The sequence below is a fragment of the Pseudogymnoascus verrucosus genome (assembly GCF_001662655.1).
Source record: "Pseudogymnoascus verrucosus strain UAMH 10579 unplaced genomic scaffold scaffold_74, whole genome shotgun sequence".
Classification (NCBI taxonomy): domain Eukaryota; kingdom Fungi; phylum Ascomycota; class Leotiomycetes; order Thelebolales; family Thelebolaceae; genus Pseudogymnoascus; species Pseudogymnoascus verrucosus.
This window is the reverse complement of record NW_017263725.1, coordinates 28,004-48,887: the sequence shown is the minus strand read 5'-3', so window position 1 is coordinate 48,887 and position 20,884 is coordinate 28,004. Positions and strand designations below refer to the sequence as shown.

Here is a 20,884-nt window from a genome sequence, read left to right as displayed (position 1 = left end):
AATAAATTTAGTCTGGTTGAAGTTACGCCACCAAGAGGGATACGCCACATTGAGGGATTTGGGGCTTCTAAAATAAGCATATACGAGCCCCTTCAACTTCAAATGACCTTTAATTTCCCATTTCTCTATATATCGCCTGACAGAAGAGTGAGATAGCTATTTACTGTGAAATATATATTTATACCATCGCCACTGTCTCTCCTGCATTATAAAAAAGTTGCCTTGGTGTCGAAATCCTGACCCCTACACTCAAAAATGGACGATAAGAAACGCGAATACTCTCCAAACATGCATCCAGCTGATGCTCGTAATCTTCATAGTCCATCGTCAATCACAAGCAGCCCAATTATCTCCATTCTAGCGTATTGTGCGGCCTCGATTTCCATGACAATTATCAACAAGTTTTGTGTCTCTGGGAAGGACTTCAACCTAAACTTCTTCTTTTTGGCTGTTCAAGTATTTTAGTCTTTGACAATCATTTCAGGCGGATTCTGACAATATAATAGTCTTTGGTGTGCATTGTCGCCATTATTGTATGCAAGTCTACGGGTTTTATAGAGAATCTGGCCAAGTTCGACATCGAAAAGGCGAAGACATGTATGAATTCTGTGTTGGAAGTGAGAATCGTGCAGTAGCTGATAATTACAACAGGGTTCCCAATCTCTCTTCTTCTTGTCAGCATGATTTACACTGGAACGAAGGCGCTCCAATTTCTCTCGGTCCCGGTCTATACGATCTTCAAGAACTTGTCTATCATTGTTATTGCATATGGAGAAGTTCTTTGGTTTGGCGGCAGTGTTACTCCAGCCGCCCTTTCCTCATTCGGTCTTATGGTGCTTAGTTCGGTGGTCGCTGCGTGGGCTGATATCCAGCATACCCTCAACAGTTTTGGTGATGTCAAGGATCCAGCTGCAGCAGCTGCTCTATCATCGCTGAATGCTGGATACATGTGGGTGGGTCTGAATGTGGTATGCAATTCACTGTACCTTCTGTGTATGCGCAAGGTTATTCGAAAGATGAACTTTAAGGACTGGGATAGTAAGTTCCAAAGGAATGCTGACAGTGCATAAGGCTAACTTCGAATAGCAATGTTCTACAACAACCTTCTCACCATCCCAGTGTTGATCATCTGCAGTCTCGTTGTTGAAGACTGGTCAGCGGAGAATATGGCCAAGAACTTCCCAGTCGCGACCCGAAACAGCTTGATGCTTGCCATGTTTTATTCTGGTCTAGGCACCATTTTCATCTCATACGCTTCCGCCTGGTGTATCCGTGTGACCTCTTCGACCACATACTCCATGGTAGGATCCCTCAACAAGCTACCAATCGCTATCTCTGGTCTTATTTTCTTTGATGCACCTGTAACTTTCGGCTCCGTTTCTGCCATCTTCATTGGCTTCGTTTCTGGCATAATCTACACCCGGGCCAAGGTCAGACAATCGGCCGATTCAAAGATGTCTCTCCCAACGTCTCTACCAGCAAAGTCATAGAAACTCATAATGTCCGGTTATTATAGAAGCGCAAGAGCGAGGTGGGCCTTAACTTTCGCTTTCCACCATCCTTTACCGCTTCTCAATAGCTGCCACATGCTAGTCTTGAAGAGAAAGTGGTTTTAGTGGAGAAATAACCATTATATCATAGAGCCGCGGTCTCTAAAAACAGCCTAGATGGTCACCGTATGCAGACTAGCCAGGGTATAAGCAAGCCGAAGGCGTGACGATTGTCATTTTGCAATGAATGTATAAGTAGAAACAGTGCTTGCAGATTGTAGTCTGAAGAGGATACAAAACAAATTATACATTGCTAGGAAAAGCCACCCCTTTGAACCTTTTTGGAAGAGAACAGACGAGATCTCACTGTTATAATTCAATGTTTAACTTTCCCCTTGGGCTCAGATAGATACTGCTCAGACTTTAATTACAATTGTTTAAACACCGTCGTTTCATAACTGGTATATAAACCTACCAATGTTAAGGCGAATATGCGCGTAAAAACATACTCGCTGATGACTGGTAGGAGTTAACTCAATTCATTTGATAATTGATAATCTATAAAGTTGAGCCCCCCACCCCCCCCTTTCCAGCGGCGCGAACATATAATAGCGGGTATTCGCTGGTAGAGCATGTCTTAATTGGAACCCGAACTCTGTTCTAGCCCAACTCTACTATCTAGAGCGCTTTTCACGAGTCTCTCGATATCTCCTCCAGCCTTGCTAGCTTCGGCCTTCAGTTTCTTCTCGCTATCTTTGGGGATGGCTCCTGGGTGACCAAGTAATGCGGTGACAATATTTAGATGTTTATATACTACCGCCATTATTAGAGGCGTCCGGTAAAGGTGGTCCCTCACACTAGCGTCTGCCTTTCTCTGGAGTAACAATGTAACAATATCCAGTCTCCGACTGTGTACTCCAGCCATTAGAGGTGTCTCATAGGCGACTTTTGCTTCAATATCCGCCTTGTTGTCTAGTAGAAATTTAACCATTGCTGCACTGTCAGCCCGTATGGCAGTGATCAGAGGTGTCTCGCCATTGACGCCTTTGGCTTCAATATCTACCTTGTTGTCCAGTAACAATTTAACCATTGCTTCATTCCTATTCCATACCGCAGTGGTTATAGGTACCTGGCGTTTTCCAAACCTAGCCCCAGCATTCGCCTTGTTGTGCAGTAATAATGTAGCCATGTCTATATCGTTATTATTCACCGAAATTATTAGAGGTGTATGAAGGTCGCCATCCCTCGCCTCAACATCCGCCTTGTTGTCAAGTAACAATTTCGCAATTTCCACATCTCCGTTCTTCGCAGCAATGACAAGAGGTGTCCGGCCATTGATATCTATCGCGTTGGCGTCCACATTCAGCTCAAGTAAATTCTTCACCATTTCTCTGTACCCTTTCTCTGTCGCATAGTGCATCGGCCAAGGCGTCTCGCTCGCATCCTTATCAACTGTTAGTTGATTTTTTGTAACGACTTCTGGAGGCTCAGCGAGAATCTCTTCAGGGGTTTTTAATCGGCTAGCCGTTGGTTCCGTGACAGCGAAAGACCCCTTAAACTTGATGAACGGGACGTCAAACGAAGAGAGCAGGTTTCTAAAATATTCAAAGCTTGATGCTTCGGTGCCATCGCTATCGTTCATAAATTTATAGACTGTGCCTGTGTGTACCCGAGCCAATTGTGCCGTTGGTGGCGTCTTTGGCGGATTTCGCATTATTGACAACCTATAAACAGATAAAATGCGGTCTGTCATGGAATTGAGATAACCCATTGAGTCTCCCATTAGGTCTATCAAGTGCTTGGGTAAACCACCATCTGAGAGCCGATTTAAATTGGTCCCCCTAAGGCCAAGGTATGGGATGCGGAGGAAAGCTGCTTGAATTGCTAGATCGCCATTTCTGTCTGCTATCTTCCATATGGTGTGATTTCGGACGTTGTCGTGGGACTGGAAGATGCTGTCATGAGACTCAGACATATGGTAAAACCCTTCGTCTGTGGCTAGAGATGTTTCCATCTCTAGTACGGCTAGATTCAGCTCTAGAAACTGTCGTGTCTTGGTGTCGTTAAACTCGCAATCTACGTCCACAATGCGTTCAAATTTATCCAGCATCGTTTGAGCATCTTGGATAAGCCCGCGAGCGGGATATCTTCCTTCTCTCCTATCGCCTAGTCGGCGAGTGTATACAATTCTGTCACCCCTAGCGATTAGGTGGCGAATGTATGCGGTTGTAATAGACAGACCCGCTATGAGTCCTTCCTCAGTTGAAAATTTGCGCCCATAAGCTGAATAGTCGCGCCCGTTTATTTTAGAGTCTAGCGAGCGAAAAGACTCGCTGCCTCCTTATGAGAGAGTACAGGTAACAGCAACCGGAAGAGCGCCTGTGCGTCCCAGAAGTCAACAGGGTTTCCGCTAAATTGTACACATAGGCCGATGAACCAGAACCACAGTTGATTTTGGGGTTCTTGGAATTCGGTAGACGACGTCCAAGGCGGTTGTGTGTGTTGTGGCTCAACCCAAGTAGAGTTTATGTATGCTAATGTGATAATGTGCAAGTAAACTCGAAGGCTATGGGTCTGTAAAGAAAACGCTAGCATATTTATTTGATTTCAAGGCTACAACAACCGAGAGAAAGCTTACTTCAAGGGCAGAGAGTTTATCTGGCCTTATTGACGTTGCCCCAGCTCGCCATGACGAGGCCTCGTCCAAGGCTTCACGAGGTTTTCCCTCGGTATGGATATTAGCGACGCATTGTAAGAGACATAACGTATTTATTTGGTCTTCTTCGAAACGATATTTCTCGGGCTGTTTGATTTTGTCGCCCAGAAAGCTAGACAAATCGCGGTAGCGGCCTTGCGCGAGCAATGAATCAGCACGCTCCGCGATGATTGCAAAGCAAGTCTCATTTCCCTCGGAGATTTCCAAATACAATTCCTCGGCCTCCTTAAATAGTCCTAATCGACTGTATCGAACGAAGGCGTGAAGTTCATCCTGGAGATCGATAGTAATTTTAAAGCTGAACTTGGAATCCGACGAACCACCGGGATTTGGGGTGGGTGGAGAAATATCCTCAGCCATAGCTTCAAACCCAAAGTTACATGAATTAACTCGTCTTCGAACAATACTTAGTGCTGTAGGCTCAATATAAATCGCATTCACAACAGAAGAGATTATAAAGCATAGGATAAACGACTGAGGTCAGAGATTTGGAATGCTAAGAATATAAATCTACGTTACCTCCGCAGCAAGGCTGCCATCACGTAATGCCAAACAGCAAATGGCCAAGCCCAACACATAATGTCGCATAGTAAATGGAGAAGCAAGACTCATTGGCTAACGCCTACTGCCAATATCTAATTGTGCCCAACGTAAATCTTCTAGTACCCGACGATTATCTTCATGTCACTTCAAAAATACATCTTATGATTGGATTTGCCTGATACTCTTCTGTCGTCGTCGCTATAATTATATGATCTATTACGGCACCTACTATAACATTTGCTACCAACCCTACTGATTCGCCGATCAGGTCTGGGTTGGCTATTGCCTTTCCTACCCCAACAAATTCTGTTGCCCATCTACTTTACCGCCACAGTTACACTAACTGCAGTCATATTGCAGCAAACTTTTACCCTGTCACCATGTTTGATGGAAAGTCTAAGTCGAAGTATTCTGTCAGAGAAGGCGCAGGGGGTGCTACGCTAGGGGCTATAGAGCTCTGGGGTAGTTTCTCTTTTATGTCTCGCTCGCATAACATGATTGAAGATCCGATTTCTAGGTGGGGTCATGATGGAAATGGCAACCAGTTCTGTATCCTCCATTTTGACATACAGATCAGCGAGGGTACGAGAAGCTACATGTTTAGAAGAGCATCCGTTGGCCTCGATTTCGACACAAACGAACAAAACATTCGGATTCAAAGCATTACACCAGAGAGAGAGCAAGTTCGGAGATTAGCAGGCAAAATTACTTAAGGCTACAATATTGAGCCAAATGTAGACTTTGGTGTAGGTGGTGGGGGCCTAGGAAGTTACCACAGAGATGCCGATATCCCCGGGCCGCTCGATTGGAGATTTTTTGGAAATCGGGGAGGGGATTAGGTGGATTGGACGTGGATGTGCGAGAGAAGTTATTCCACGGCCCAGGGAGCGCCGTCACCGCTGGTTGGAGTGGTGATACCGCTTCAAAACCACGAGGTTATTAAGTGCAATGTGTTGATGAAGGTTTCGCCTCGCCACTTCTGGCACAGAATCGGCAACCCAATAATCAACTTTCCCATGGAGTTCATTCCGCCGCCTAGGCCAAACGAGAAAGACATCTCAAACCATATCAGAGATTTTCAAAGAAGTTTTAGAAGGTAAGTACAGGTTTGATTTGATACCACCAGCTATGACTTCTAACCTATGTGCCTCATAGACGAGACCCTAACGAAGGCGACGAACCAGCTCTGGGTGCTTAATAGGTGTGATCGGATTATTGGCTAAGAGGGGGGAGATTTAGGCAGTTGATACAGAATGTGCAGCATGCGTAACAAAATATAGTTTACATATCTCAAATACTTTGTGGAGAACGAACCTCTACTTGCACTGACCACTTACCAACCATTTCTCTTTTCTTGTATAGGGGTCGTGGATATCTCGTAGGAGATGTACTATATACTGTGTATAAGTGCGGCTTGTGGTTTTCGATCTTCTTGGAGAGTTCGTTCTATGCAAGGATAAGTTAGTGGATACATGGTAAAAGTTCATCGAGACCATCGGGTGGTCCGCGGTCGTCCGTGAGTCGATTCATCGCCCGCGTTCACCATGGGTTATCGAGTGCGCGTTGGTCGGGTAACCGATAACTTTTTGGGTCGAGGGATCGGGTTGTAGGTGTATTGAGATTGTGCATTATAAATAATGAGGTGATATGACTAAAATATATATTCTTCCTCCCTACCATTGCGTGAGCTCAATCTATTCTATGCTGATACAGATTTTCCCAACATGGCTACCGCCTTGCATGTACTCATATGCCGCCATGACCTCTTCTGGGCTGAACCCAAAAGTTTTTTCCACAGGAGGCTCCAATCCCTTAGTTACAACAAACTGTACCAATTCTTCCAATAGCTGCTTTGACCCAACGGTAATTCCTCTGACGATACACCCCTTCGAGAGCGCAAGCCCAGCAACATCTGGCATGTCCTCCTGCTTTGCAGCCGCTAGGAAGCCAATAACGGCAATACTGCCTCCCATCTTGATACATTCAATACTTTGCTTGATGGTGCCAGAACCGCCGTTTTCCAAAATATAGTCGACGCCTTCACCTCCAGTGATTTTCTTGACCTCAGCCGCCCAGTCAGGTGTGGACTTGTAGTTGATGATGTGGTCAACTCCATACTTTTTCTGCACGAACTCGAGCTTGTCATCGGAGGATGAAGTGATGATTGTTCGAGCGCCAGCCGCCTTTGCCAACATCAGTCCGGTGAGTGAAACGCCCCCAGTACCTTTCTTTCAGTTAGTATCAAACAAGCACAAACCATGAGAGAAACCACATACCTTGAAATAACACGGCCTGTCCGGGCCTCAAGGGAATATTTCCATAAAGCGCATTCCAAGCCGTAACGCCCGTACAAACCAGCCCTGCCATCTGTGGAAAACTCAAATTCGCCTCATCTGCAATCTTGACCACGGCAGTGGCCGGCAGAGCTGCAAATTCGCGCAAAAATCCATCGACAGGACCTCCGTGCCCATGATTCCAGTTTTTCTGCGGTCCGTACAGGTTCGTCCCGTCGAAACTCGCAATGACGCGATCTCCAACCTTGAAGCCCTCAACACGAGAGCCAACTTCAACTATCTCGCCGGCTGCATCAGAGCAAGGAATTACTTGGGTTTTGACGGGAAATGGGTATTGTCCCTTGGTGATGGCAATGTCCCGGTAGTTGAGAGAGACGGCGCGAATTTTTAGCAGGATTTCGTGGCCTTCGATGGTGGGAATGGGTTCGGAGCTTTGTTTGATGTTTTGATGAGAGCCCTGGGACTGGAGACGAAAGACATTATAGGTTGCCATTTTCAAGAAGAAACGTTGTTATTTGGCGTTGTATTTGATTTAATGAGTAACAAAGAAGAGGAATATGGCTACGAGGATAATGCTACTCTTATACTAATCAATAACTAAGAAAACTATGCTTAATAAGTAGAGAAGTAACTATAAGATTTATAAGATCATGAACTCTGTTGCATCCATAATGACGTATCAAGATACGCGTATTCCTGCCGATTAATGGGCCAATGTCTGAATGAGAAGGAATAAGCACGGGTTATACCTTCTTGTAGAAAAGTGGGACCCAATGCCAAGATTAGGAAATTGCAACCGGTGCTTCAACTTTCCCTAACAAGCTTATCAACCAAGTAAATCGAACAAAGCAAGCGCTGCCACAACCAAGTAATGCAATTGAATTGGAAATTCTAATAATCTAGTTTGTCATGCCTGTCGAGACTCGCAGCTCTGACATCAGGCCTGTTCGAAGGCGCTCACGGCAAGGATGGTAAGGTTTCAATTACCATGAGGTTGGTCTCTCCCTGCTAATGCATTCTGCTCAGCTTAGTCTGCCGGCAACATCGGTCAAAGTGTACGTTACTGGCTGCCCCTGTTGAAATCTGCAAGATATTTGTAACCCAAGCTTATACTTCCCAATTTAGGCGACGAAAAGAGTCCAACATGTGGGAGTTGTAATCGCCTGGGAAGGACTTGCAGGTGGGGTCTAAGGGCATCATTTCACCCATCGAGGGTTTCCCAGCTATCTACTTCGGACTCAAAAACCCTACGAGAGGTAGAATTGGGAAGGCACCATCAAAATTCCTTAACAGTATGTTCGCTTTATTTGTTTTCTATTGCAACTTGCATGTACTATCTCCCCTTGCTTTCTTTTCAAAATAGGGGTCTATCCCTCCAAGGCAACGTTTTCTAACAATAAGTCCCGCAGTTCGTTGACGAGACTGAGGAAATCGAACATGAGTATGATGGGCCAGGTGAAGCTTCAATTCAGCGCCAATCAAGTCGAGGTGCTACAATTGATTCAACGCCAGAAACAGAATATAACCGCCCAAGCGTAACAGAGGAGGGCCATACGGGAATCTCTAGAGCTCAGAATGATCATCATACGGTCCCTATCGGAGATAGTCTCATACAAAGTGATTTAGAGGAGCCTATCAGTGCCAGTCGGCGAACGAGTAGCTACCAAACTCTCCAATATTTACACCCCCACCCACCACCTATATACACAGCGGGGAACAACACATCTGTTGTATCATTTAAAAAGGCGAGGCATGAATATTTTCGAAATATTTTGCCTGAAAAAGTTCTCTACTGGCCAGTCAACGATCATGTCAAAGCACGCTTGCTATCCGCATACTTCCAAAGCGCCTCAAGGTGGTGCGAAGTGACTGATTCCCTCAAGGTTTTCTCTACATTATCAAGCCATTTGATAATTGAATCACCAGCATTTTCAGCGGCGGCGGCGGCGCTTGCTTCGATAATAGTTATGAAGGGAGATGAGTTTTCTGTCTTACTTGCTGATGAACTTTACAGCTTTGCTCGTACGGCACTTCGAGGTTTTAAATCAGAACATCGTGACGGGGGACTCCTTGCTGCAACTCTTCTCTGCATGTATAGTTCGGCTTCAGGGAAGACGCGCGAAGATCACTCTACTCTACTCGAATTGGCAGAGCTCTTACAGGATTATGGTCTACAGGATGCGCCACGTGGTGTGCTATCTGCGTGCTTCTGGGTCTTTGCCAGACAAGGTACAGCATTCTGTCGCTTATACAAGAAAATGCTAATGAATTAATAGATATCTGGGCAAGCTATTTAAGTCGGCGGCCTACACTTATTCCAGTAGAGAGTTGGGAAATACCTCGGTGTCGCCCTGATGTTCCAATTCAAGACAGCTATAGTAAACTAGCGATATGGATCACTGCACGAATCGTCAATGAGCTGTCAAAACAACCTGCTGATATCAATTTAAATACACTGCAAGATCTCTGGGCAGAATTGCAGACGTGGGTGGTTGAGAGGCCACTGAGTGTTCGATGCGTTATGGAACTTGAATCGTTAGGAGATTCGTGTTTCCCAACGATTCTCTTCAGCAGCCCATCAGCTGGTATGAAAGTATCTATTATAGCACGAACATTGCTCCTTGCTAATAAATCAACACAGTCTGCGGGAATTTATACTACCATACTGGATGCATATTGCTTCTTGCGACAGAACAGATTCTGTATCCAACTTCTGCCATGGTATGCCTTTTCCCTTTTCCTGATCTTCGTTAAAATTGTCACTAACGTTTACCTCATGCAGGCCTCCCCCATATGCCATGCCCGCCGTATTGTAGGAATTTCAATGACGAATAATGATCCGTAGGTTTTGACTCCAAAATCTTTGAAGCTCGAAGCTTATTGTGAAAAGCGCGAATTTAGTGAATAACATTCATCCGATCTGTGTGGCTGCACGCCAACTACATGCTGCTGTTGAGAAGATGGCCATTTTGAAGCATCTGAGGGAAATACAAGATTGCACTGAATGGAAGACAGAGAGGCATATACTAGAATTGCAAGAGATTTGGGTATAGTGAACGATACTCTGTCGCCTGCTGAGTTTCTTTGGGCCAAGGTAGTGTCGCTGAAGAGGGTTTGCTACAGTCATGTTACAGTTATTTCTGTCTTCAAGTCTGATACTGTTATTTAATTTGCTTTCATAGTCCCTAGAACGTTGTCGATTGATGTCCGCTTGGGTTTTGCTCGCAATAATACAATAGACGTGCTGTAGACCCCGAGCCCCTTTCCGCGTCGAGGGGGATCTTGAGCTCCCCATCCTCTCAATCACACCTGATTAGTCTAATTTGCATATAGATTTAGAAAAACAAAGTTGAGTTATGCAATGTATATTTGCCAATGGTGTATAATTAACTAATGTGCAATTCCAACATGTGGCGTCGCGCGTATTAACCGTCAGCCTTGTGAGGGGGAACAGAAAGTCGCAATGGCACTTTCAGCCATTGTTTTGATTTTGACATCGAGCCGTATTGTCTGAAACTGTCATAATTTAAGATGAATTGGACATTCCCATTCCTCGTCGCTCTGCTCTTCGGAGTCGCTGCAGCGGAGGTGCCTGCCCTAGGCGAGAGGTCTAACGCCATGCTACTATACGAAGACATTTGATGAGGCCAAGAAGAGAGAGGCCTTCGTTTCTATTTTGTCCCCACTTGCTGCTCGAAAGAGTGCTAGCGCTGAAGACGAAGCGGCGGCTGCTCCAGCGATACCAGGGACGATTCCAATCCACGCCGATTTCATTATGGCAGCAGGCATTGTTAGCGCTAGGAAGAAATTAAACTGGAGTTTCGGCGGTGAAACGGATGCAAAGGCTGTTGTGAAGAGCAAGATCGACAGGAAGGTGTATATCCACCTCCCGATGACAAATGATGGGAAGTCCAAGATCAGGTGGGACGGCCGAGAAGACCCTGTTCTAGAGGAGGGAGACGGTGCGTTTGTAACTGGTGTACAGGCCGGCGATGTGCTTGGCTTTAAGAGCATTAGAGAGGTGGAGGCAGAGGTTATTGTTTTAGACAGCGACTAAGCGGTCCAATTTGTTGCTAATGAACGTTATGGTAGAATAGATGTAGCTAATGAAACTCTTACTACCGTCTTTTAAGACCTGGTTATTACTCAAGTGCTATATGTAGACAAATTCTCTTGACCCCGAACCCCCAACAAGCCTTTATTTGGACGCCGCCATAGCCGCTTCTCGGTCCTTAATAATCTTTGAAATTGCCGGGCGGGCCTTGATGCGCTCCAACCAGGCGTTGAGGGCGGGGAAGTCCGTCGCGAGGTTGATCCTGTCCGCGAAAAGGGGCGCGATGGCATACCACATCACGAAAGAAGCATCGGCGTAGCTGTACTTGCCGCCTACGAGGAACTCCCTGCCCTGCAGTACGCCGTTGAGGACGCCGGAGACGCGACGAATCTCATTAACGTAGCGGTCGACAACACTAGGGAGCTTCTCGGGGTGGTACAGGGTAAACCACACAGCCTGTCCGAAGTAGGGGCCCTGGCCAGATACCTGGTAGTATAGCCACTGCTTGGCTTCGTAGTACTCTTTCGAGCCTGAAGCAAAGTTAAAGTTGTTTTGCTTGTCGTAAGTTTCGACCAAGTATTCAATAATGGCACCCGACTCCCACAGCGTGATGCCCGTATTCGGGTCCTCAATTGAAGGCACACGGCCATTGGGGTTGATTGACTCGTACGCTTCCTTCTTCATGTCTGGGAAATCGATAATTTTGACAGTGTAAGGGACGCTAAGCTCCTCGAGAACCATGGCCACCTTCCAGGCGTTAGAGCCGCTGTCGTGGCCCCAGAGAGTGATCGGCTTGAGAGACATGTTGCTGAAGTGGTGTGGGCGTAGACTTGGCTTGGTAATCAGGAATATTGAATGAAGATGAGAGACTTAATACTTCTGCGATCGAGTCTGATGCACAAGACGATAATTGTATCTCTGGGACAGACATACTGGCCTCATAAGTATCAGAGCTATATGCTATTATAAATCATCAAGTTACAGAAAGCTAGGAAATCAAAATTGTTCTGTCTACGAGGCCTCCCCACTCTGGCGGAACTACAACGATGATTATGAACTTCAGTCTACAAGGCTTCCGCTCCGGCGGAGCTACAATGATGATTATAAAATCAAAAGCGAGGTGGGGAACAAGCTAGCAGTTGGTAGACGGTTTCCGACTGGCGAATACTTTGTTGCTGGTATAACCACTTGTCCGGCTTACTAAGCACTTTCGAAGGCGGGTGAAAGAAATTGCCGGACACTGCACAATTATCCCACTTAGCGAAGTGTCTGGGCATTTCTTTCAACCGCCTTCGTTTCATTCTACGCATTATCTCATCAACACTCAAATAATCAGCTAAGCAACTTTCGATATTTTCAGGGCGGATCTCAAGAGTATCACCCCGATGGAGCTTGCCAGCGAACGCTGATTTGTAATGCTAGAAATTAACCACGTGAGGCTGATTTGTAATGCTAGAAATCAACTTAGGTGATTCAAATAGCCCTATGTCCCCTGTAGTGTCGCCGTGCATCTAGATATAGTTTCTCTTCTCAATCAAAACTATCATGACTGATCTAACTCCTAAATCCGTACTGGTAACAGGAGCAAATGGGTATATTGGCAATGCAACCGCACGGGCTTTCGTGAGAGCAGGATGGACAACCTACGGTCTCGTGCGACAAGAATCACTGCTGCCCTCCCTTAAAGCGGAGGAAATCATCCCCATCCTCGGCTCGCCCGCCGACCAAACATTTATCGCCTCCCTCGACTTGAGCGTCGTCTTCGACGTGATTGTTTCCACAACGGAGGAAATAATGAACTATGTTCCACACTACAATGAGGTCGTCTCCTTGCTCGATGTACTCGCTAAGCGAAATCAAAGCCATGGGAAGAAGAAGCCTCTAGTCCTGTTCACGAGCGGCTGTAAGGATTATGGCATGATGGACGAGATGTCCGATTCGCCCGGCCTGCAACCCCACATAGAAGAGTCGCCCATAGCTCCTCCGCCCTTCGCACTCAATCGCGCCACCCACGCTATCAAGATCTTTGAGCATGCCTGCCTGTTTGATGCCGTTCTGTTGCGTCCCACAAACGTGTATGGGCTTGCCTCGTCGTATTATGGGGATTTCTTGCGGCTGGCGAAAGAAGGTAAGGAGAGGGGCGTGCTGGAATTCAGTGAGAACCCGAAGACTATCTTGCATGCCTTGCACGTAGATGATTGCGGGGAGGCGTATGTGGCGCTCGCAGAGTTTCCGCACAGGGAGAAACTCAACGGACAGTGCTTTAACATCTCCAGTTATAGATTTGAGACGCTAGAGGAGATTGCACAAGCGTTAGTGCGTGAATATAACATTCAGAATGGGGTCAAGTGGTTGCCGGTTCCGCAGGGTCGTGCCGATGTTGATTTCGCTAGGCGTATGTTGAAGAGTTTCCTTCCTACATAATAATGAAACACGGCTAAAAAGTCCCTATAGGCTTAATTGGATTCTCACAGTGGACTGGGAGCGACAAGTTGAGAGAATTGACTGGGTGGAAGGATCGCCGGGTTCTGTTTTCAAAGGGGTTGAAACAGTACAGGCTTGCGTACGAGGCTGCAATTACAAGACCAGAATCCAGAAGATGATGGAAATTAGCAAATGAGGACAAAGACTGCGTTGCTGAAAAGTCGTATATTTCTTAGCCATGGCAATAGATGCGTCCCTCGAGTCATCTTATTCCTTTAAGTCGTTTTATTCGACCTCCTGGTACTCATTATTTAGCCAACTCCTCTCCTATACATCAAGCTGAGATTTCTGTGAAATGGAACGGTTCCAAAGTTGGCTTTTAGAAAATCTAGGCTTCTATAATTAGTCTAATTCTACTAGAATTAAAAGGTACATACTATTTGAAACTCAATACTGTAATATGATCACAACAGCCAATTATATCTAGAATGATGGCCATTAGCTCTAGGATTGATTGGTCTAGTGGCTAGTAACAGTTGCACTCAAGGTATTAGGTGCGGCTCGGAATTTCCCTGTTTCTACCTTACTCAAACTTTCCTGAGGCACTGTCCAGTACTCAGACAGTGTCCTGTGCCTGGGTAGTTTCCCCCTACCAAATCTTTGAGTTGTGTGGCCCTAGTTTCCAAGTATTTCAGACTCTCATCCATGAATTTGATGCGTGGGATGACGCATTGGACCTTTAAAAGAGATTTCTTCACCATTTTCCTTTTTGATGGGTCAACGAACCTGGGGAACAGAAGCTTTTCAAGCATGGCTTGAAGTGTGAACTTCCTATCGCACTTGCTAACACCAGGGGCACTGCGCTGCAAAGCCGCGATTGTGTAGAGATAAATGTCTCCGCGCTCTGAAGGGTGATAAAGCTCTATATAAATTTGACGTGCTTCAGATACCGTTTTACCTCTTAGTTTATCAGCTTCGGTGGGAGAGAGTATGACGCTAAGAGATACTACCTCATCGCACCTGAGTTCTAAATCTGCGTCCATTCTTAAAATCCTTTTAAGATCTAGTCTACTCTCCTATTCCATCTATTTACCTAGCGCATGGCCTTCTGCAGAAGCGTACGGGCCCAAAACTGCGTTTCCTTTTCAATGGAAGCTTTGATTGTATTCTCTCACTCTCATCCATGTCCTTCCCCCTTATATATCACAACTTCAACGTCCTTACCCTGCTCCTTCATGGTCTGTTGCATCTCCTTCGTCTGACTCTCTGGCACCACCGTGTCCTGGTCACCCTGTAAAAGCAGGAGCGGAGCTCTGATTTTATCGACATTATAACACGCACTTCTACTCCTGTATACAGGCCCCACGTCCTCCATTGTCTACTAGAGGCTGCAGTATCTCTGCAGGTTGTGGCCGTGATCGGTAATGAAAGATCACTTAGGTGCTCAAGTTAAAACAGGAAAGCACCGCATAATAATGGGCTTCTATTAGACGAAAGACAGGTATCCTACATACTATGAGAACTTCGGATTGCTAAGAACAGCCCATACACTTAATACTGCAGAAAACTTCATTCTCTTAGTTTTACTAGTAAGCCCAGCTTATTGGTAACCGAGTGCAAGACATCACTCCATGGATGGAATCCATCAAAGTTCTAGCGAGTCCACATCAACCTCTCTCGGTCGCCTAATTCGTCATAAGTTCCTCATACTCAGTCATGTTATTGATCCCTTTTGGCATTCCATTTGGCTGAAGGCCATGCTCGTCCATGAGCTTGTCTCTAGTAGTCATTACCTTCTTCCACGAGTCGCGACCCAGCATACGGTTGTGCCATATTTGAACGTTAGGATACTGCTTCAATGTATCTTCTCCTGGGGGGGTGAGGAGCGTGGCACCAAGACGGGCGTTCCAAGGTAGAAATGCGAGGTCAGCAAAGGTGCATTTGTCACCGACTAGCCAGATCTTGCCCTGAAGAGCATTGTTGAGAACTCCGAGGATGCTATGAACCTCTTTTGTGTAGCGCTCGATAGCAGAGGGGAGCTTTTCCTGATGGAGGACGTTAAACCTAGAAGGTATCTTAGTTTTGACTGATATGGATTTGTATGGAGGACTTACCATCCACACTGTCCAAAGTAAGGGCCTTGGCCACTTGTTTGGAAGTGATGCCACTGGTTAAGCAGATACTTCTCGTTGAGCGAGTCATAAGTCAGCTTCCTCTCCTTGTCGTACACCTCTTCCAGGTACTGGATTATAGCTCCAGACTCTCACAGGATTAGGCTAGTATTGGGGTCCTCGATAGCTAAGTAATCAGTAAACAATAATGCCACGAGAGCTCGATCAGACAGTCTTGTCGCGTACCAGGCACTCGTCCGTTTGGGTTAATGTTAATGAAAGGCGGCTTCTTGACGTCGTCGAACTTAAAAGAGTTGATGATATAGGGAATGCCAAGTTCCTCGAGGATTACTACTACCTAGAGCTTTTATTCCTGAACGTAGGTGACCCGAGCACCCCCCCAACCTGAGCTGACCCACCCCACTTTCGGAAAATGTTCGGCTGACCCCCCTACAAATAAATCCTCAACTTCTGACCTTCCACCTTCTGTTAACAACACCACTAAGTCTACCACCACCCACCACCGCCACTACAATGGCGCCCATAAAGCTTGACGATCTACAATAGCGCCTATGAAGCTTGACGATAACGTATGAATACATTCCTAATGGATTAATAATTCTACTAACAGCTATAATAGGCGGCCTATAAGGCCTATAAACTCCTTACTAAACGCCTGCTTAGAATGAAGCCTTTTAGTAAAGATGTAAGTTTAATTCTAGCTTAACTTCACTTTTAACTTTATGTTAGGTTTAATACACTCCTAATACATTAATAATGTATTAGGATAATAGGCTCCTTATTATTAGATCTAGAGAGCTCTTTCACATCGTAAGACCTACATAATAGATAACAACAATATGTTAGATATTTGTTATCTATGATATCTTTAATATCCTTTAGCATAATACTACTATATAAGTAGATAGTTAGTTCTTAGATAGGAGCTTTATGCTTAACTTAATATAGTATTTGTTATATACTAGTAACGTGTTTTACAAAAGCCTTTATGTCTAATCCCCTGCCTCCTCTATTAAAAGGGCTCTCCGCCGGCGCCGCGGCTGGGATAGGCGTAGGCGCTACACTCGGCGTTTTGATATTCCTAGCTATTGCCGGTTTCTTCTGGCGGAGAGAGCGGAAAAGATCTTTTGGACCAGAGACGAGCGCGCCTGAAAGTTCTCTGTCTTTGGAAACTGAGGAATCTCAGAGTAAGAAGAGGGCTTCTGAGTTAGAAGGGACGGGGGAGATACCTGCTAAGTTGGAGGAAACCTCAAGTGCTGAGCTAGCTTAATGACCGAGGAGTAGAGCTGGGCCTCTATGACAAGAACAAGACAATGGGTTTCAGGTAGTTTATTAATTTTTAATAATATATATATTCCAGCCCAATAGTGAACAATACTCGCTCATGAGCTCGCCGGCCTAATAAGAAAGAAGAGTAATAAATTGATCTATATAGCTACGTAATATTGCCTACTGTGTCTGCCCGTTTGTTTCCGACAAGGCCTCTCAACTAAGGCTATTTCCGTACGAATATGTAGACCTGATAAATAGCCATAGTCATGATTATCATTACGATAGTGTGCGCTACACTCCTTTGCTTTCTTATATCACAGGCTTCAACCGTAAAACCCGACGATGAATTCCGGAAATGACTCAAAACGCTATGATCGTGGGCGGTAACAGCTAGAAAAGGGGATGAGCATCTCTTTGACGGGAAGGGAAATTATGATACGACAAAGGCGGCGACATTTGACTTGATCGACCGGAAAGGGACAATTCCTTAAAAGCTAGCCGTCGGGCAATAGAACTTACGGAGAATCGGAATGATGGGGAATTCTTGGAATGAACTGCTTATATGATATTATTTATGATATTATTTATACATCCCCAAAGTATTTTTAGCGAATCTCCTCCATAGCCAGTTCTTTAGGCATCGGGTCTACAAACCTACCGACTTCTTCTGTACAAAATAAGTTTTGCGGATTGACATGCGATGCTGTAGTATACTCCTAGTAGACCGGATACCAGCTAGCGGTCTCTTAATTAATGATTCCAACCACCTCATCTCTGCGTGCGAGAATGTTCAAGCTGCTCAGGTCACCGTGTGTAAAGATAGGTACAGGAAAAGGGCTATCTTGTCAGGCTATGAGCGAGCTAACATCACCAGGGTTGTCCACATGGGCTTCCAGTCCTCCTCGTAGGTGCTTGTGAAAATCCTGAATATCTTTGAAAGGTCCAAATTGCATCGGGCCGTAGATTCTAGAGTCGTATAGTATTCCACCATCGACATTACAAACCGCCAAGTTTGGAGGAGCTATCTTGCGCATGTCGGCGACCATTACTTTAAGTTGAGATAGTATCTTTGCCTTAGACTCATGTGCTCGAGACGTCCATCCACGCCCTATCATATCTCCATGAATCCTCTCCATAACGATATATGTCCAGCCTTTGCGCGTGAAAGAGCAGATAATCCTCGGCACCGGAATAGATGTATGCTGACGAATGAACTGCATGGTAGACGCTTCCGAAAGGTTCTTTAGAGGACCGTATTTGACACAAATCTTGTCAGTGAGGAAAAGAATACCGCCATTGCGCGGACGGAAATGCTTGAGAAGCTTGATTGAGGCGAGAATGAGGAAGCGGTTGAGGTATGTGTCGTTGATTGGTTTTGACTCTGATGGTACTATTGTATGTAGGGGGTACACGCGTCTCATTGCTCTGTTCATCGTCTATGGTTTTCGCATTTGACATGTCACAGATAGTTCCCTTGCCTAGGGTATTTAACCCGGGCCCCTATCTTGAACAGCACTAAGTATTGCGAGTCAGAAAGTTGACGGATTTAGAGGTGTTTGCGACGTCAAGGCGGCTAATATCTGAGGAATCACGTGGAAACAGACAGTTCTTCCAGACTCGATGTCACTCGCGATAGCTTTACAAACTAAGCAATGTAATACCGTAACTATTCCTAATAATTACTATTCCCAGACAAAATCTGCGTGACAGAATGAAGTAAATTAAATGGCCATTGATGGCAATCCGATTGAACCTTCCCGCACGTGATACTGGTCGCGACACCTTGCACGGTACCCTGCCACAACCCACTTCCCCATCCACCCCCCCCAACCATTAACCCCCTACCCCCTACTCTCACCCCCCCTTCTCCCCCCCCCCCCATCCACACATGATGCCGCACACGCGGCCCCTAACATCGGCATCTCCCCCCATCCCTCGGCTCGCACCTCCAGCACCGGCGCTCGGCGCTTCTCGGGCGGCAAGGGGCGGTAGATTGGGGCCGAGGTGAGTTGGGCGTGGGGGTTGCACGTGTTGTGTTGCACATGTTTAGGCCAGGACGTGGGGGGATGGGGGGGTGAGGATGGCATGTGGGTGGGTGACCTTGGTGGATGATTGGGGTGTGTGTGATGGCAGAAGAAAAGTGTTGCTGTCTGGACTAAAGTAGAGGTGTGAGTCAAGAGGGTTATTCGTTGTGATACTGATTTGAATCCCCCAAGTCGGGAGACTGCAGTCCCTCTCACATTTCAATTTGCAAACACACAAAGAAGGAGAGAGCGTCTCATCGATATTCCATCTCCATTGATTAAAACCGCACAGCAGTCCTCCTGTCCGTCTAAAAAAAGTAATAATATACACAAACCCCCTTCCCCATCCCAGATAAAAATATGTATTCCCCCCACCAGGCATGATAGCCCCTTTCCTCTCAAACAAAGAAAAAAAACTCTCAAGAGATTGATTGAGTGAATGAATGAACGAAGGCTCGATAAAAACGCCTGCACACGAAAAAGCAATGCCCAATTTTTTGTTTCCCCCGCCGTTTTGCCGTCCGTTCCCGCTGATTGAGTCCCAGATGATATGAAATGCCGATGATGATATTAGACGCTATTCGCTTTCCGAAAATGATGTTGTATCCTCCCCATCCCCTATGCCGTTCCCCATCCTCTCAATGTGAAAGGGATGTGGTATGTCTACCAACTGACGGGACTAGGCGGCGGCGCAGGCGGTGCGTGCCATTCCCCCTCGCGAGTCTTGTAATCCGCTGTCGGTGTGTGGGTATCCAGGCGCTGGGTGACGTCTGTGAGAAGGCTGAGGCCGCGGCGGGGGGTGGGGTGTGCGAGGGAGGTGGGTTGGGGTTGTTGGGGGAAGGGGGAGGAGCGGGCGGTGTGTGTTTGTGGCATTTTGATGGTTGTGGTGGTGGAGAGACTGTGGAGGGTGTTAGTTGGAAGAGTTAGATGAGGGGATTGGGGTAGACGTACGATTTGGCTGGGCCGGTGGAGATGGGTTGGCTCCTGGTGTTTGGTGTTGCCGGTGAGGTAGAGTTGTGATAACTGGTCTAGCTGGTGATATGAAGCTGGTGATTCTTGTTCAACAACGTGTAGTATATTAAGTCGTAGTATTCTTTGACAAAGATCAAAACAAATAGGAGGAAATCTCAGTATATTTGTATGATAGCGATCGTAGGTATTTATTATTCCAGAAAGAAAAAAAGTCAGAAACTCCCAAGACCCGGGCACACCACCCATTTTATCATAACCCAACCCAACTAACCCACCACCCCACCCAGCACCGAGCACACACACGCACCCCCTCCCCTTCCCTCCCTCATTTTCTACTGTACTGTACGGTACTGTATTACTCCTGTTATGTACCTCCCGCACAGGGCGCCGCACCAGCGCACGCATCCATCCGTCGGCCGCATCGGACAACAAAGCGCGGCGGGCGGACGACGTCGCTGGTTCGGAAGGCTAGAAGCAGGCTCCCATGGCTGCTGGGCTGGACGTGGCAAGGTAGGCCAGGACACCCCTGCCGCTGGGCGCCGGCGTTACTATAGGTTTGTGGGGATGGGACTTGGCGAGGTACGGGGTACGGTGTTGTACTGGATTGGAAGTGGACTGGTTGGTGGTGGTAGTAGGGTACTGGAATTGGCGGTAGAGTACTACAATATACCCGTCTTGGAGTACCTGGGGGAGTAATACTTACCCGTGGTCTGGAAACGGGGCGAGACATAACTATACGATAGGACGGTAGGGAAAGTACAACTATGACCGATAGACCAAGCCCAACGGCTGGCTGGGCTGGCTGGACTGGGGATGATCTCCATCTCCGACTCTTTCGGGGAGAGGGATGTTCGTTGCCCCGGTGGTTAGACGGAGGAGTGAGGTGAGTGGTTTTGGCTGGGAACGGAAGAGGTCCGGCGGTATGTGTCGTGTCGTCTCATATGGGGACATGGGTGGTTTTGT

General features: G+C 46.4%; 8 protein-coding genes across 8 annotated transcripts; 4 read left to right on the top strand and 4 right to left on the bottom strand.

Moving 5' to 3' along the window:
* The first annotated feature begins 176 nt into the window (after positions 1-176).
* VRG4_2 (GDP-mannose transporter into the lumen of the Golgi) lies at positions 177-1,850 on the top strand. The gene is made up of 4 exons (XM_018279571.2): positions 177-456; positions 507-597; positions 652-1,038; positions 1,087-1,850. Exons 1-4 carry the CDS (start codon positions 256-258, stop codon positions 1,488-1,490), a joined length of 1,083 nt encoding a protein of 360 aa, XP_018125592.1. The 5' UTR covers positions 177-255; the 3' UTR covers positions 1,491-1,850.
* A 277-nt stretch (positions 1,851-2,127) lies between these two features.
* VE01_10164 (uncharacterized protein) lies at positions 2,128-3,600 on the bottom strand (the record flags this gene model as incomplete). Its single annotated transcript, XM_018279570.1, has 1 exon — positions 2,128-3,600. The coding sequence occupies one exon, from the start codon at positions 3,598-3,600 to the stop codon at positions 2,128-2,130; it is 1,473 nt and encodes a 490-aa protein (XP_018125593.1).
* Positions 3,601-6,390: 2,790 nt separating this feature from the next.
* Positions 6,391-7,616, bottom strand: VE01_10163 (uncharacterized protein). The gene is made up of 2 exons (XM_018279569.2): positions 7,026-7,616; positions 6,391-6,973 (listed from the first exon to the last, which is right to left on the bottom strand). The coding sequence occupies exons 1-2, from the start codon at positions 7,534-7,536 to the stop codon at positions 6,444-6,446; spliced, it is 1,041 nt and encodes a 346-aa protein (XP_018125586.1). The 5' UTR covers positions 7,537-7,616; the 3' UTR covers positions 6,391-6,443.
* A 247-nt stretch (positions 7,617-7,863) lies between these two features.
* On the top strand, positions 7,864-10,239 carry VE01_10162 (uncharacterized protein). The gene is made up of 8 exons (XM_018279568.2): positions 7,864-8,014; positions 8,070-8,098; positions 8,169-8,335; positions 8,453-9,272; positions 9,320-9,628; positions 9,685-9,764; positions 9,826-9,884; positions 9,934-10,239. Exons 1-8 carry the CDS (start codon positions 7,953-7,955, stop codon positions 10,094-10,096), a joined length of 1,689 nt encoding a protein of 562 aa, XP_018125587.2. The 5' UTR covers positions 7,864-7,952; the 3' UTR covers positions 10,097-10,239.
* Positions 10,240-10,574: 335 nt separating this feature from the next.
* VE01_10161 (uncharacterized protein) lies at positions 10,575-11,100 on the top strand (the record flags this gene model as incomplete). The annotated part of the gene is made up of 2 exons (XM_018279567.1): positions 10,575-10,631; positions 10,678-11,100. The coding sequence occupies 2 exons, from the start codon at positions 10,575-10,577 to the stop codon at positions 11,098-11,100; spliced, it is 480 nt and encodes a 159-aa protein (XP_018125588.1).
* URE2_6 (glutathione S- transferase, nitrogen catabolite repression regulator) lies at positions 10,788-12,092 on the bottom strand. The gene has a single exon (XM_018279566.2). It carries the CDS (start codon positions 11,899-11,901, stop codon positions 11,242-11,244), a length of 660 nt encoding a protein of 219 aa, XP_018125589.1. The 5' UTR covers positions 11,902-12,092; the 3' UTR covers positions 10,788-11,241.
* A 529-nt stretch (positions 12,093-12,621) lies between these two features.
* VE01_10159 (uncharacterized protein) lies at positions 12,622-14,193 on the top strand. Its single transcript, XM_018279565.2, has 2 exons — positions 12,622-13,492; positions 13,552-14,193. The coding sequence occupies exons 1-2, from the start codon at positions 12,643-12,645 to the stop codon at positions 13,698-13,700; spliced, it is 999 nt and encodes a 332-aa protein (XP_018125556.1). The 5' UTR covers positions 12,622-12,642; the 3' UTR covers positions 13,701-14,193.
* A 1,013-nt stretch (positions 14,194-15,206) lies between these two features.
* URE2_5 (glutathione S- transferase, nitrogen catabolite repression regulator) lies at positions 15,207-18,346 on the bottom strand (the record flags this gene model as incomplete). The annotated part of the gene is made up of 3 exons (XM_018279564.1): positions 15,207-15,585; positions 15,636-15,781; positions 17,792-18,346. 3 exons carry the CDS (start codon positions 18,344-18,346, stop codon positions 15,207-15,209), a joined length of 1,080 nt encoding a protein of 359 aa, XP_018125555.1.
* Between the last annotated feature and the right edge of the window lie 2,538 nt (positions 18,347-20,884).

Coding starts and splice junctions, on each gene's coding strand:
- VRG4_2 (XM_018279571.2), top strand. CDS start 256: ATGGACGATAAGAAACGCGAATACTCTCCAAACATGCATCCAGCTGAT. Junction 457..506: donor TCTTCTTTTTGGCTGTTCAA/GTATTTTAGTCT, acceptor ACAATATAATAG/TCTTTGGTGTGCATTGTCGC. Junction 1,039..1,086: donor GAACTTTAAGGACTGGGATA/GTAAGTTCCAAA, acceptor AACTTCGAATAG/CAATGTTCTACAACAACCTT.
- VE01_10163 (XM_018279569.2), bottom strand. CDS start 7,536: ATGGCAACCTATAATGTCTTTCGTCTCCAGTCCCAGGGCTCTCATCAA. Junction 6,974..7,025: donor ACAGGCCGTGTTATTTCAAG/GTATGTGGTTTC, acceptor ACTGAAAGAAAG/GTACTGGGGGCGTTTCACTC.
- VE01_10162 (XM_018279568.2), top strand. CDS start 7,953: ATGCCTGTCGAGACTCGCAGCTCTGACATCAGGCCTGTTCGAAGGCGC. Junction 8,099..8,168: donor CCGGCAACATCGGTCAAAGT/GTACGTTACTGG, acceptor TTCCCAATTTAG/GCGACGAAAAGAGTCCAACA. Junction 9,765..9,825: donor TGTATCCAACTTCTGCCATG/GTATGCCTTTTC, acceptor TACCTCATGCAG/GCCTCCCCCATATGCCATGC.
- URE2_6 (XM_018279566.2), bottom strand. CDS start 11,901: ATGTCTCTCAAGCCGATCACTCTCTGGGGCCACGACAGCGGCTCTAAC.
- VE01_10159 (XM_018279565.2), top strand. CDS start 12,643: ATGACTGATCTAACTCCTAAATCCGTACTGGTAACAGGAGCAAATGGG. Junction 13,493..13,551: donor CGATGTTGATTTCGCTAGGC/GTATGTTGAAGA, acceptor AAGTCCCTATAG/GCTTAATTGGATTCTCACAG.